Source organism: Brassica rapa, unplaced genomic scaffold (genome assembly GCF_000309985.2).
Source record: "Brassica rapa cultivar Chiifu-401-42 unplaced genomic scaffold, CAAS_Brap_v3.01 Scaffold01000, whole genome shotgun sequence".
Classification (NCBI taxonomy): domain Eukaryota; kingdom Viridiplantae; phylum Streptophyta; class Magnoliopsida; order Brassicales; family Brassicaceae; genus Brassica; species Brassica rapa.
Genome location: NW_022610044.1, coordinates 33,218 through 47,363, shown reverse-complemented (window position 1 = coordinate 47,363; position 14,146 = coordinate 33,218). Strand labels below are relative to the sequence as shown.

Below are 14,146 nucleotides of genomic sequence, written 5' to 3'. Positions count from 1 at the left end.
TTTCAGAGATCTCAGGTTGTGTGTGTGTATAAGCTCCAATGGAGCAAGCTGAGAAGATTTGAGTTTGTTTTAGGTGATTTTAGAGAGAGAGTTTATAAGAGTGTTTATGTGTTTACTTAAATCAGAAACAAGAGACTTTGAGAGATTAAGAGTATAAGAAAGGGAGAGATTAAAGGGAATCTGATTCAAGAACACATTTCATTATGAAGTGGAGAGGGGAAATCCCCCAAACTCCCCTTAAGGCTTGAAATCGCCAATTACATCTCCTTTTATAAGGTTTACAACTTTGCATTCTCATAAACCTAAATCTAATGGATAGAAATGACTGAATATAAATGGATGGCCAGGATGGAGAGTTGAGATTGCAATCTGTGTGAGATGTCTTGATTGGAGGAGAGCTAGTTGATGTCTGATTGGTTTATTCAAACTGGTCAAAGGGAAGGCTGTTCTCCCATTGGCTCCTTATAGGCTCCCATGTATCAAGCCTTCATTCAGACCATGTTCATGGTCGTGGCTCCCTTTGGCTTTACAGCCAAAGCCAGCCTGTCCATCCTCCAAAGTAACCAATCAGCTCCATCTTTGCTCTCATTGGCCGCTTGCCTCCACAAAGGATCTTCTTGATTCCCTTTTGATGCTTCACGACCAGACTTCTTTTTATCAGCCCTAAGTATGCACAAAGTCTCCCGGACATGTTCTGATCATGCCCTAAGCTTGCACATCTTGTCCCGGACTTTGCACCACCTCAAAACATCTCAAATGGCCAAGTTGTGTTTCCTCGGGTTGTCTCGGTCCGTACGGATCCGTACAGGTCCGTACCATCCGTACAGCCTCGCCCTAAGTATGCACACTTGCCCATTTGCTCCCAAACACTCTTCTAAGTCCCTCCTGGACTTGGACCTATCTTTGCACAGCCATATGAGCACTTCTGGACACCTTCAAACACTCCTAAAGTCTTCATAGATAATCTCCGGAGGTCTTGCCCTATTCTTGCTCAAGACTCAATCTCAACTCAACCCTTCACCACTCCATTTCTTTTCTTCAAGTCAACACATTCCACCAGGTCCCATCACTCGCGCCAAAGCTAGAAGACTCAAAGAAGCTGTTGGAAGTCTACTTATGATCTCATGGAAGCAAGAAGACGGTCTTGATGGACGTTTGATCAATCAAGACACTCTTATCACCATTCAAGCAATGGTTTCAAACTGATCATCATCTAAGCAAGTGCTTGTGTGTGCTCTTTTCCTAGCCTTTGGTTTTGTCCCATTGGGTTTTCCAAAGGAAGGTTTTTAATGAGGCCACAAGTTACTTACATAAACCTTAGATGATGTATCACGGTTCCACCTTAGGTCATTTTTAAACTATGGTTTTTATTTCATGTTTTAAAAACTCTTTTCGAATTTGAATAAGTCTTTAGTCTTTGTTGTAGTTCCAAGGGAGCCTGTTCCCTTTAATGATCTCGAGAATATGGAGCCTGTTCCATACTTCTCTATATAAGTGTGTTTGCGTTCTCTCTTTTAAGCACAATCCTTTTTCTACAAATCTATCAGATTTCTTTGTTCTCTCTTTACTTCTCATCAAGTCTTGAGTGAATCTCGTTGGTGTGTCATATCCAACAACTAAGGGTGTCTATTTTGGTGTGTAATATCCAAGCTAGTCATCTAGGAGTATCAAGGAGCCATTCCGCAACTCTTTGTGTCACCAAACGATCCATCACCTTGATAAACTTGAGTCTCTGATTCGTTTATACAAGGATCTATCCAATTCAATCCAAAGAAGCATCCTAGGAGTTCATTAAGTGGTATCAGAGCTGCTTTGGATTGGGAAGTTTTCGATTTCTCTTCTGTTTCAAATAAACTTTTCAACTTCTTTGATTACCATTGATAGATCTGCGATCTGTTGTTGTTTCTCGTATCATCTGAGTAGCATATCACCTGATTGCTAATCGTCTGTGTTGAATCCTATTAGATCTAAGTGTTCTTATCATATTTTGAATCAAACTCATCCGATCCGTGTGAAGGAAGTAATCGAATCGCTTGATCTGTCGAATCACTTGCTGAATAACTTGATTTGTGTTGTTTCTGTGATAGATCTGTTCTTATTTGTCTTGAATCTGATCTGCATAAATCCAAAATTGATAGATCTAATCTTAGTCTTGTCGATTTGAATTCTCTAATCCGTGATCTGCAAGTTTTCTATCTTTTGAATCTTTTGAAAGTTGTTTCCGCGTCGACTAATTGTTCTGATTTGATTCTTGTGAACATCTTACTTGTTTGAGTGTTTTCTGAATCAGGTACCATGGTGAGAGAGTCGGAAGATGAAGCAGAACTCGTGAGACAGAACAAGTTATTGAGAGATCAGATGACTGAGCAATTAAACCAAACGATGATCACTACCGTTGCTGATATGATCAAGAGCAGTATGAAGGAACTTCGCGATGAAATAAGGCAAGAGATAAGGCAAGCTACGGGCCAAGGTCATAGCAATGAGTCTAGACGAGAAAGACGTGATGAAACCCCGAGAGAGCATGCTGAATCACAAGAAACAGACCACTACTATGAGCGTAACCGAGCCACGCACAGCAGTTCCTCTTCTAGAGATAGTAGAAGGAGACATAGAAGAGATCATGATGAAAGGAGAACTTACAGAGATGATCTTGCTGGTTTAAAGCTGAAGATACCTCCTTTCCATGGCAAAGTTGATCCGGATGCTTACTTGGAATGGGAAAAGAAGATGGAGTTGGTGTTTAACTGTAAGCACTACACCAATGCCCAAAGGATTCAGATAGCAGCAACTGAGTTCCATGACTATGCGCTGAGTTGGTGGGACCAGCTTGTGACTACCAGGAGACTTAACCAAGAGTATCCCGTTGAAACATGGCACGAGATGAAGGCTCTCATGCGTAAAAGATTTGTGCCAAATCACTATCATCGCGACTTGCACCAGAAGTTAAGAAGACTCACCCAAGGATCTCGATCTGTTGAAGAATACTATCAAGACATGGAGCTGTTGATGCTGAGAGCTCGTGTTTCTGAAGATAAAGAAGCTACTATGGCTAGGTTCTTAGGAGGTCTCAACCGAGAGATACAAGATAATGTTGAGATGCAGCACTATGTGGAGATAGAAGAGATGCTTCACAAAGCTATACTAGTTGAGCAACAAGTTAAGAGGAAGGGCCATTCTCATTCTCGTTACAACACCAGACTTCAGGGAACTAAAGAAGAAAAGTCTAGCTATCAAAAGGAAAGCAAACCGCAACTGAAAGAAGACTCAAAGCCAAATTCCTTTTACAGCAAGGATAAAGGAAAGGCCGAGGTTTCAAGTGCAAGAGCTAGAGATGTTAAGTGCTTTAAGTGTCAGGGTAGAGGCCATTATGCAAATGAGTGCACCAATAAAAGAATCATGATTCTTCTTGAGAATGGAGAGTATGAATCTGAGGATGAGCTTTCAGAGTCTGAGTGTAAGGCGCTTATTGAAGAAGAATATGAAGAAGAACCCGTGAAAGGAAGGTTATTGGTGGCTAGAAGAACTTTGAGTTTGCAAAGTAAAGCTGAAGAGCAAGAACAGAGAGAGAATCTATTCTACACTCGGTGCCTTGTGCAAGGAAAGGTCTGTAGTCTTATCATTGATGGAGGAAGTTGTGTGAATGTAGCTAGTGAAACTATGGTAAAGAAGCTTGGCCTCCAAGTACAGAAACATCCAAAGCCCTACCGGCTTCAATGGTTGAATGAAGAAGGAGAAATGAGGGTTTCTAGTCAGGTTTCGGTTCCCATTGCAATTGGAAGGTATGAGGATGAGGTTCTCTGTGATGTATTGCCTATGGAAGCTGGACATATCCTTCTTGGTCGGCCATGGCAATCAGATAGACGAGTGATACATGATGGCTACACCAACAAGCACACGTTTGAGTTCAAAGGAAAGAAGACTGTGCTGGTTCCTCTAACACCAAAGGAAGTTCATCAAGATCAACTGCAGCTACAAAAGAAGAAAGAAATAGACCTCAAACCTGAATCAAAGAAGCAGCATAGTCTCTATGCCAAATCGGGTGAAATCAAAAGAACTCTCAATGCTCATCAATCTATTCTTTTACTTATCTTTAAAGAGTCTCTTTTGAATGTTACTGACCCAACACCGGTATATCCGAGTGAAATTAAGTGTCTTTTACAGGAATTTGAAGATGTATTTCCTGAAGATAATCCAATTGGTCTTCCACCTCTTAGAGGGATTGAGCATCAGATTGATTTTGTTCCTGGTTCTACACTTCCAAATAGGCCAGCTTATAGGACTAATCCCGTGGAGACTAAAGAACTGCAAAAACAAGTTGAGGAGTTGATGGCAAAGGGGCATATCCGTGAGAGCATGAGCCCATGTGCAGTACCAGTGCTTCTTGTGCCTAAGAAAGATGGAAGCTGGCGCATGTGTGTTGATTGTAGAGCCATCAACAACATCACTGTAAAGTATCGCCATCCTATTCCTAGATTAGATGATATGCTTGATGAATTGCATGGTTCCTGCATATTTTCTAAGATTGATTTGAAAAGTGGATACCATCAGATTAGGATGAAAGAAGGAGATGAATGGAAAACTGCATTCAAAACTAAACATGGTCTTTATGAGTGGTTAGTCATGCCATTTGGATTAACCAATGCACCTAGTACATTCATGAGATTAATGAATCATGTTCTTAGATCATTCATTGGCATATTTGTTGTGGTATACTTTGATGACATCCTTGTATACAGTAAGAGCTTTAATGATCATATAGGACATCTTAGAGCTGTTCTTGATGTGCTTAGAAAGGAATCTCTTTTTGCTAACCTTAAGAAGTGTACTTTTGGAACGGATCACTTGGTTTTTCTAGGCTTTGTTGTGAGTGCAGATGGAGTAAAGGTAGATCAAGAGAAGGTGAAAGCAATACAAGAGTGGCCGATTCCTAAAACCATCAGTGAAGTGCGAAGCTTCCATGGATTAGCTGGCTTCTACCGACGGTTTGTAAAAGATTTTAGCACCATAGCCGCTCCATTGACTGAGGTGATCAAGAAAGAAGTTGGATTCAAATGGGGAGAAGCACAAGAACTTGCCTTTCAATGCCTAAAAGAGAAGCTTACTAATGCCCCTCTTCTTATACTTCCTGATTTCAATAAAACTTTTGAAATTGAATGTGATGCTTCAGGAATTGGAATTGGTGCTGTTCTTATGCAGGAGAAGAGACCCATAGCATATTTCAGTGAGAAACTAGGAGGAGCGACTCTCAACTATGCTACTTATGACAAGGAACTCTACGCTTTGGTGAGGGCTTTGCAGACATGGCAGCATTACCTATGGCCCAAGGAGTTTGTCATTCACACTGATCATGAGTCTCTCAAGTACCTTAAAAGCCAAAACAAACTCAGCAAGAGACACGCAAGGTGGGTTGAGTTCATTGAGACATTTCCTTATGTCATCAAGTATAAACAAGGTAAGGAAAACATAGTTGCTGATGCACTATCCAGAAGGTATGTTCTCTTGAACACTCTTGATGTTAAGCTATTAGGATTTGAGCAGATTAAAGTAATGTATGAGAATGATCCTGAATTTAAAGATGCTTATAAGTCTTGTGAGAAATTTGCTGCTGGACATTACTTTAGGCAGGATGGATTTCTTTTCTATGATAATAGACTTTGTGTGCCTAATTGTTCTTTGAGAGATTTATTTGTTAGGGAATCTCATGGAGGAAGCCTCATGGGACATTTTGGTGTCGCAAAAACTCTCAAGACCTTGCAGGATCACTTCTACTGGCCGCGGATGAAAAGAGATGTGGAAAGACTCTGTGAAAGGTGTGCAACTTGTAAACAAGCTAAGTCCAAAGTCCAAAACCATGGTTTGTACACGCCTTTACCCATCCCTTATCATCCTTGGAATGATATCTCTATGGACTTCATTGTTGGATTGCCTAGAACTCGTACTGGTAAAGATTCAATCTTTGTGGTAGTTGATAGATTTTCTAAGATGGCACACTTCATTGCTTGTCATAAAACTGATGATGCATTGCATGTAGCTAACTTGTTCTTTAAGGAGATTGTGCGTTTACATGGCATGCCTAAGACTATTGTATCTGATAGAGATACTAAGTTCCTAAGCTACTTTTGGAAAACTCTCTGGTCTAAACTAGGCACTAAGCTATTATTTTCTACTACTTGTCACCCACAAACTGATGGTCAGACTGAAGTAGTTAATAGAACTCTTGGTACACTCTTGCGTGCAATTATAAAGAAGAACTTGAAATCATGGGAAGATTGTTTGCCTCATTGTGAATTTGCATATAATCATGCTGTGCATTCTGCTACTAAGTTTTCTCCATTTGAAATTGTTTATGGGTTCAATCCCATCTCTCCTTTGGATCTAATACCTTTACCTGAGTGTGAAAGAGTTAGTCTTGATGGCAAGAAGAAGGCAGAGAAGGTACAACAACTTCATGAACAAGCAAGGCGCAACATAGAAGAGAAGACTAAGCAATATGCCAAACAAGCAAACAAGGGGAGGCGTGAAAGAGTCTTTAAAGTGGGTGATCAAGTCTGGATTCACCTAAGGAAAGAAAGATTTCCTAATGAGAGGAAATCCAAGCTCATGCCAAGGATTGATGGACCATTTGAGATCATAAAGAAAATCGGCAACAATGCTTACAAGCTGGATCTCCAAGGAAGGTATGATGTGAGCAATAGTTTTAATATCACTGACTTGGTTCCTTATTTTGCAGATGAGCCAGATTTGAGGACAAATCCTTTTCAAGAGGGAGGGGATGATATGATCATGGACCGGCACAAGGATGGAGATAAAGAGTTCAAAGACCAATCAAGGGAAGAAGATGATGCCTTAGTCATTCCACCAGGTCCCATCACTCGCGCCAAAGCTAGAAGACTCAAAGAAGCTGTTGGAAGTCTACTTATGATCTCATGGAAGCAAGAAGACGGTCTTGATGGACGTTTGATCAATCAAGACACTCTTATCACCATTCAAGCAATGGTTTCAAACTGATCATCATCTAAGCAAGTGCTTGTGTGTGCTCTTTTCCTAGCCTTTGGTTTTGTCCCATTGGGTTTTCCAAAGGAAGGTTTTTAATGAGGCCACAAGTTACTTACATAAACCTTAGATGATGTATCACGGTTCCACCTTAGGTCATTTTTAAACTATGGTTTTTATTTCATGTTTTAAAAACTCTTTTCGAATTTGAATAAGTCTTTAGTCTTTGTTGTAGTTCCAAGGGAGCCTGTTCCCTTTAATGATCTCGAGAATATGGAGCCTGTTCCATACTTCTCTATATAAGTGTGTTTGCGTTCTCTCTTTTAAGCACAATCCTTTTTCTACAAATCTATCAGATTTCTTTGTTCTCTCTTTACTTCTCATCAAGTCTTGAGTGAATCTCGTTGGTGTGTCATATCCAACAACTAAGGGTGTCTATTTTGGTGTGTAATATCCAAGCTAGTCATCTAGGAGTATCAAGGAGCCATTCCGCAACTCTTTGTGTCACCAAACGATCCATCACCTTGATAAACTTGAGTCTCTGATTCGTTTATACAAGGATCTATCCAATTCAATCCAAAGAAGCATCCTAGGAGTTCATTACACCAGCAGCCACATGATCAAGATGAATCCCTTATTTGTCAACTTACCTTACATGGATGCATTCACACTTGGAGTTATTGAAGACCAACGGCTCTTTCCCCTTCTGTTCAGGCACGACTTAGAGACTATCCAGACATCAAAGGAGATCCCACGGATGCATTTATATCTGCCCAAACTCACAAGATACAAGGAGAGAATACAACTTCCATACATGGACAGATTCTGCACCAACTAAGTCCAACGGCTAGTTTTTCACTTATTATTTCTTTCCAAGTTATTCTTTTAGGCATTTGTGTTCTTTTCTATTTAAACAGAGCTAAGTCTCATTTGTAAATCACCCCTTGCACGAAATTAATAAAGTATTATTCAGTTTACAAAGTTTGTCTTTGTTTTGTTCAATTAGTCTTTAGGTGGATTCCTTTAGATTTCTTGTTCGTTTGCTTGTCTCTTTAGTTTGTGGATTCATTCTAGGATACAAGTGTAGGTCTCTGTCTTTGTGTGGATTCACATTGGCGCAGGCTTCTGGTCTTATCAAAGGGATACTTCCGCAACCCTTTGTGGCGACAATCGATCCATTCAAGCTTGACAACTCTTGTTGCCTTGTGATCTAGCCTTTGTTAGCTTAGGCTTGTATCATTTTTGGTATCAGAGCTTAAAGCTCCTATCCCCAGGTTGTGTTCATCCAACCCTTATCTCTTTTAATTTTGTTTTGCATTTTGTTTTTCATTTAGTTTTGTTTTGCATAATCATATAAAACCTATAAAAAGTCACATTTGTTTCTGTTGCATCTTGTTTATCTTGTTTCTATTTCATAAAATCATAAAAATAAAATTGTTTGTCATTTGTTGCATTTGTTGCATTTAGTTCTTTAGTTCTGTCAAAAATATTAAAACCCATAAAAAGTTGTGTTCTTCATTTGTTCTTCATCCTGTCGATTTAATTGTTTCTTAGATCCATATCTTAAAAAAAAAAAAAAAAAAAACATAAAAGCTGTTAGAATTAAGTTAATATCCGAGTTTCCAAATTTTGGTGGAGTTTTTGAAAGTTTTCCTTCTTCTGGTCAACCGAAACTTATTCCTTTCCAAAAGATTTTTGTTTACTTGCAAACTTTATTAAAAAAAAAAAAAAAGAGAGGAAATCAGAAATTGCCCATTTTGTTTAGTGTTTAGTTTCTTCTTCTTTCCTTTAACTTTGCTAGTCACGTTTTCTTGTTTAATCACTTGATTCAGAATACTTTCATCTTCTTCTTGAGATATTTAATCCTTAACTTGGTAGACATGGCGACTGAAGAAGAAGCTGATGAGTACAATATTAATGAAGTTGATTGGGGTGAAGAACCGGGATACTCATGGGAAGATCAAAACTATGGAGATGGCTCTGAAGAAGAAGCTGATGAGTACAATATTTCTGAAGTTGATTTGGGTGAAGAACCGGGATACTCATGGGAAGATCAAAACTATGGAGATGGCTCTGAAGAAGACGACCAGTGTAGAGAGTCAAGGGCTGAAGATGGATATGAGGAAGGACCATGTCGTGGGGAGCTTGATTCCAAGCCACAAGACCACTACAAGAACCATACCATCAACAAGAGCTATTCTAAACCTTGGTTAAAATTTACTGATAAATTTTATGACTATAGTCCAACAGTTTTCACCAAAACACTTGTGTCTTTTTCAGGAAAAGAGAACTACTCCAGATGGGAGGAAGACATGGAAAATTATTTTTGGGAGTACAAAGTTCCTGAACATAAGAAGCTGTCCATAGCCTTAGACACCCTTGTAGGAGAAGCTTACCAATGGTGGCTTCAAGAGGAAGAATGTCGCATCTACTTCAAGGAACCAACCCCACACTGGGAATATGTCAAAGAGCTGATGTATGAACATTTCGAGATGAGGAGATTACCCCCTAGAACCTGTCCTAAACGTTTTGTTAAACTGAAACCGAGACAACTACATGAGCGTGAGGTAACTTTAACTTCTCACTATAATTCATATGATCAGTTTCGTTTGTATAAGTTTTCAGGAAAAGGTGAAGACCCTAGAAACTATCTTCAGTGGGAAGAGGACATGGAAAGGTACTTCAAGTGCAACTCCATTCCAAAAGGAGAATACTTGTCCTATGGTCTAGGACAGCTCACTGAAAAGGCTCAACGGTATTGGAAAAGAGAAGAGAAGTATAGGGAACAATTTCAAGAGCCTCCTATACGCACTTGGGAGCAATTCAAAGGGATCATGAGGGATAGATTTGCACCTTACATCCCTACACAACACGCTCAGAAGGTGTCTACAAAGAGAGTAGTACAACCCCAAGTCTTGCAGCCGGCAAACCAGAGGCAAAGCTCAAAACCAGTGCATACACCTCATGTAAAGCACAACCAAGGTGAGTACTCTAAATCTTTAAAACCACCTGAGGTTATTTGTTATAGGTGTCAAGGCCAAGGTCATCTTGCAAAAGATTGCCCCACAAAACGAGCAGTGAAGATGGCACTACGTGAAGCAAGAGAAACCAACTTGGAGGTAAGTGATTCCTTTACTAGAATAGATAAAAAGTTTGATGATCTTATCAACTTGATTAAAGCTGGATCTAATTCTGTTTCTAGTAATTCCATGACTGTCTTAACACACTTGTCTAGCGCCCAAAAGGTTGAAAGTATTTCAGGTACTAACATAGAAATCAAGGAACAAGAACCCAACCCTGCTGCGCAATCAAGTCCAACACTTGATAAGAATGTTGATAAAGGTCTAGGTAATGAGGAGACACGTACAGAAGCTAAACAACAACAGAATAATGAGCAATCTACCCTAGAGACCTCTACACCAGCTGATCATGCTTTAGAGGTAGTAAATACCAAAGCTGAATCAATGCAAGATAACCAGGTAAGTGAAGCTCTAAATCTTACTCAATATTATTTTTTTGAATCGTCCACTTCAAGTATGAAACACTTGCTCTTGCCCATAAGTGATGATTCAGATATAGGTACAATGGAGAAGCATCCAGAACCAAACTCACAACCTTACACCCAAGCAGTGGTCAATGGAGAAACCAATTGTGAAATAGGAGATTTCGAAAAGGAGACCACGATCCTTCCAAGGGAAATCATAGACCGACCATGGAAAGGGGGCATAGCTTCCCTACTGATCAAAGAAGAACCACCAGTTGGACAATGCATCACAAAACCGTGCATATACCAAGGTAAGACCCTAGCCTCCCAAATTAGAATGAAACCTAACTTGCTCTATCTTGGTGCAGGTAAATTGGTTTTGAGGACAAAACCTTTTGAAGAGGGAGGGAATGATGAGGACCTAAAGTCAGTAGCTAGACCACCAACTCATGAGATCAACCATACAAGCTACATTGGAGCCAGCAGCGACATAGGTGCACTCAAAGAAGGATATCTTTGCAACCATAAGGAATTTAACCGTGAAACCAGTTTCTATAGATTCTCAACTCAACCAGAGCACGCAGCGAATTGGTTTCATACCAAAAAGAGTAATGGTTTAGGAGATATGCCAGTTACAAGTCAGACTATCTACACTACATCCGAATTGGTTCTAATTAAGGAAAGTAATTCTTTGCTTAAGGAGTGTGCAACTCAAACTCACGTGTGGAAACCAGGAGATTATTCATTACATCTAAGAGCAGTGGGAGAGTTTCTACCATGCACCAGCAGCCACATGATCAAGATGAATCCCTTATTTGTCAACTTACCTTACATGGATGCATTCACACTTGGAGTTATTGAAGACCAACGGCTCTTTCCCCTTCTGTTCAGGCACGACTTAGAGACTATCCAGACATCAAAGGAGATCCCACGGATGCATTTATTTCTGCCCAAACTCACAAGATACAAGGAGAGAATACAACTTCCATACATGGACAGATTCTGCACCAACTAAGTCCAACGGCTAGTTTTTCACTTATTATTTCTTTCCAAGTTATTCTTTTAGGCATTTGTGTTCTTTTCTATTTAAACAGAGCTAAGTCTCATTTGTAAATCACCCCTTGCACGAAATTAATAAAGTATTATTCAGTTTACAAAGTTTGTCTTTGTTTTGTTCAATTAGTCTTTAGGTGGATTCCTTTAGATTTCTTGTTCGTTTGCTTGTCTCTTTAGTTTGTGGATTCATTCTAGGATACAAGTGTAGGTCTCTGTCTTTGTGTGGATTCACATTGGCGCAGGCTTCTGGTCTTATCAAAGGGATACTTCCGCAACCCTTTGTGGCGACAATCGATCCATTCAAGCTTGACAACTCTTGTTGCCTTGTGATCTAGCCTTTGTTAGCTTAGGCTTGTATCAACTTCTTCACCCCGACTCCTATGAGATTTATTCAACTTCCTGGTGATTCTCCACCATTTTATGTATCCAAATCAAGCTTCTTACAAAGTGATTCATCCTGGTTTGATTGGAACGACGAAGAAGCTGTCCTATTCCCAAATTGGGAAACTGGAATCACCTGATTAGAAAGCGGGATAACTTCTTCATCCCAACTCCTATGAGATTTATTCAACTTCCTGGTGATTCTCCAACACTTTATGTATCCAAATCAAGCTTCTTACAAAGTGATTCATCCTGGTTTGATTGGAACGACGAAGAAGCTGTCCTATTCCCAAACTGGGAAACTGGAATCACCTGATTAGAAAGTGGGATAACTTCTTCACCCCAACTCCTATGAGATTTATTCAACTTCCTGGTGATTCTCCACCATTTTATGTATCCAAATCAAGCTTCTTACAAAGTGATTCATCCTGGTTTGATTGGAACGACGAAGAAGCTGTCCTATTCCCAAATTGGGAAACTGGAATCACCTGATTAGAAAGCGGGATAACTTCTTCACCCCAACTCCTATGAGATTTATTCAACTTCCTGGTGATTCTCCAACACTTTATGTATCCAAATCAAGCTTCTTACAAAGTGATTCATCCTTGTTTGATTGGAACGACGAAGAAGCTGTCCTATTCCCAAACTGGGAAACTGGAATCACCTGATTAGAAAGTGGGATAACTTCTTCATCCCAACTCCTAGGAGATTTATTCAACTTCCTGGTGATTCTCCAACAGTTTATGTATCCAAATCAAGCTTCTTACAAAGTGATTCATCCTGGCTTGATTGGAACGACGAAGAAGCTGTCCTATTCCCAAACTGGGAAACTGGAATCACCTGATTAGAAAGTGGGATAACTTCTTCATCCCAACTCCTATGAGATTTATTCAACTTCCTAATGTTTCTCCACCATTTTATGTATCCAAATCAAGCTTCTGACAAAGTGATTCATCCTGGTTTGATTGGAACGACGAAGAAGCTGTCCTATTCCCAAACTGGGAAACTGGAATCACCTGATTAGAAAGTGGGATAACTTCTTCACCCCGACTCCTATGAGATTTATTCAACTTCCTGGTGATTCTCCACCATTTTATGTATCCAAATCAAGCTTCTTACAAAGTGATTCATCCTGGTTTGATTGGAACGACGAAGAAGCTGTCCTATTCCCAAATTGGGAAACTGGAATCACCTGATTAGAAAGCGGGATAACTTCTTCATCCCAACTCCTATGAGATTTATTCAACTTCCTGGTGATTCTCCAACACTTTATGTATCCAAATCAAGCTTCTTACAAAGTGATTCATCCTGGTTTGATTGGAACGACGAAGAAGCTGTCCTATTCCCAAACTGGGAAACTGGAATCACCTGATTAGAAAGTGGGATAACTTCTTCACCCCAACTCCTATGAGATTTATTCAACTTCCTGGTGATTCTCCACCACTTTATGTATCCAAATCAAGCTTCTTACAAAGTGATTCATCCTGGTTTGATTGGAACGACGAAGAAGCTGTCCTATTCCCAAACTGGGAAACTGGAATCACCTGATTAGAAAGCGGGATAACTTCTTCACCCCAACTCCTATGAGATTTATGTTGAGATGAGCTGAGGAATATGAGGAGAGTTGTTCAGGGTTGAAGAGGTTGTGATGTGGAGAAGAGGAGAAGGATTGGCCTTAGGGAGAACCGTCCGTACCGGTCCGTACAGGTCCGTACCATGGCCGTACGGCCGTACAGACGGTATCGACCAAGCGGTAAAGAAATGTTACCGCGAGAAGAAGTTCACGGTCTGATCATGTTTTGCCTTGACCAAAGAAGGCATATGACCGTTTATGGATAGAGGAAGAGCGTCTCTACAGGCTGGCACAGGCTGGAAGGATAAGGTTCACTTTTAGCATAGTGACCACGCGTGTGGAGAGGCTCATTGGTCCGGTTCAAATTAAAGGCTCCCTTAGACTTGACCTCACATGCTTAGTCTCTTCTTAAACCCTAGTATCACCTCCTATATATTGTAAACACTCTCTCATTAATTAAAGTATGCGAGTTATGTTACTCTCTCTCTAGTCTCTCTCTCTTGTTCATCATGGATCATACTTAATCTCCCCATTTCTCTCACAATCTCTTCTAAACCTCTCTTAATCTCTTACCAAATCTCTCTTAATCTCTCAATACCTATTCTACTCTCTAATCTCATATGGTATCAGAGCCAGGTTGGCTTTGGTATTGAGAG

At 40.1% G+C, this 14,146-nt stretch overlaps 2 protein-coding genes across 3 annotated transcripts; both read left to right on the top strand.

Moving 5' to 3' along the window:
- Positions 1–1,646: 1,646 nt before the first annotated feature.
- Positions 1,647–6,915, top strand: LOC117129738 (the record flags this gene model as incomplete). The annotated part of the gene is made up of 6 exons (XM_033283011.1): positions 1,647–2,694; positions 2,755–3,867; positions 4,165–4,411; positions 4,859–5,496; positions 5,629–6,397; positions 6,551–6,915. Coding segments are annotated over exons 1-6 (3,531 nt in total), but the record flags the coding sequence as incomplete, so codon positions are not given.
- A 690-nt stretch (positions 6,916–7,605) lies between these two features.
- On the top strand, positions 7,606–12,127 carry LOC117129739. Of its 2 annotated transcripts, none has more exons than XM_033283012.1 (2): positions 7,606–10,791; positions 10,849–12,127. In XM_033283012.1, exons 1-2 carry the CDS (start codon positions 8,877–8,879, stop codon positions 11,493–11,495), a joined length of 2,562 nt encoding a protein of 853 aa, XP_033138903.1. In that variant the 5' UTR covers positions 7,606–8,876; the 3' UTR covers positions 11,496–12,127. The 2 variants fall into 2 exon arrangements, with proteins under 2 accessions (XP_033138903.1, XP_033138904.1); XM_033283013.1 differs by having other exon boundaries at positions 8,928–9,205; positions 9,277–12,127.
- Positions 12,128–14,146: the final 2,019 nt, after the last annotated feature.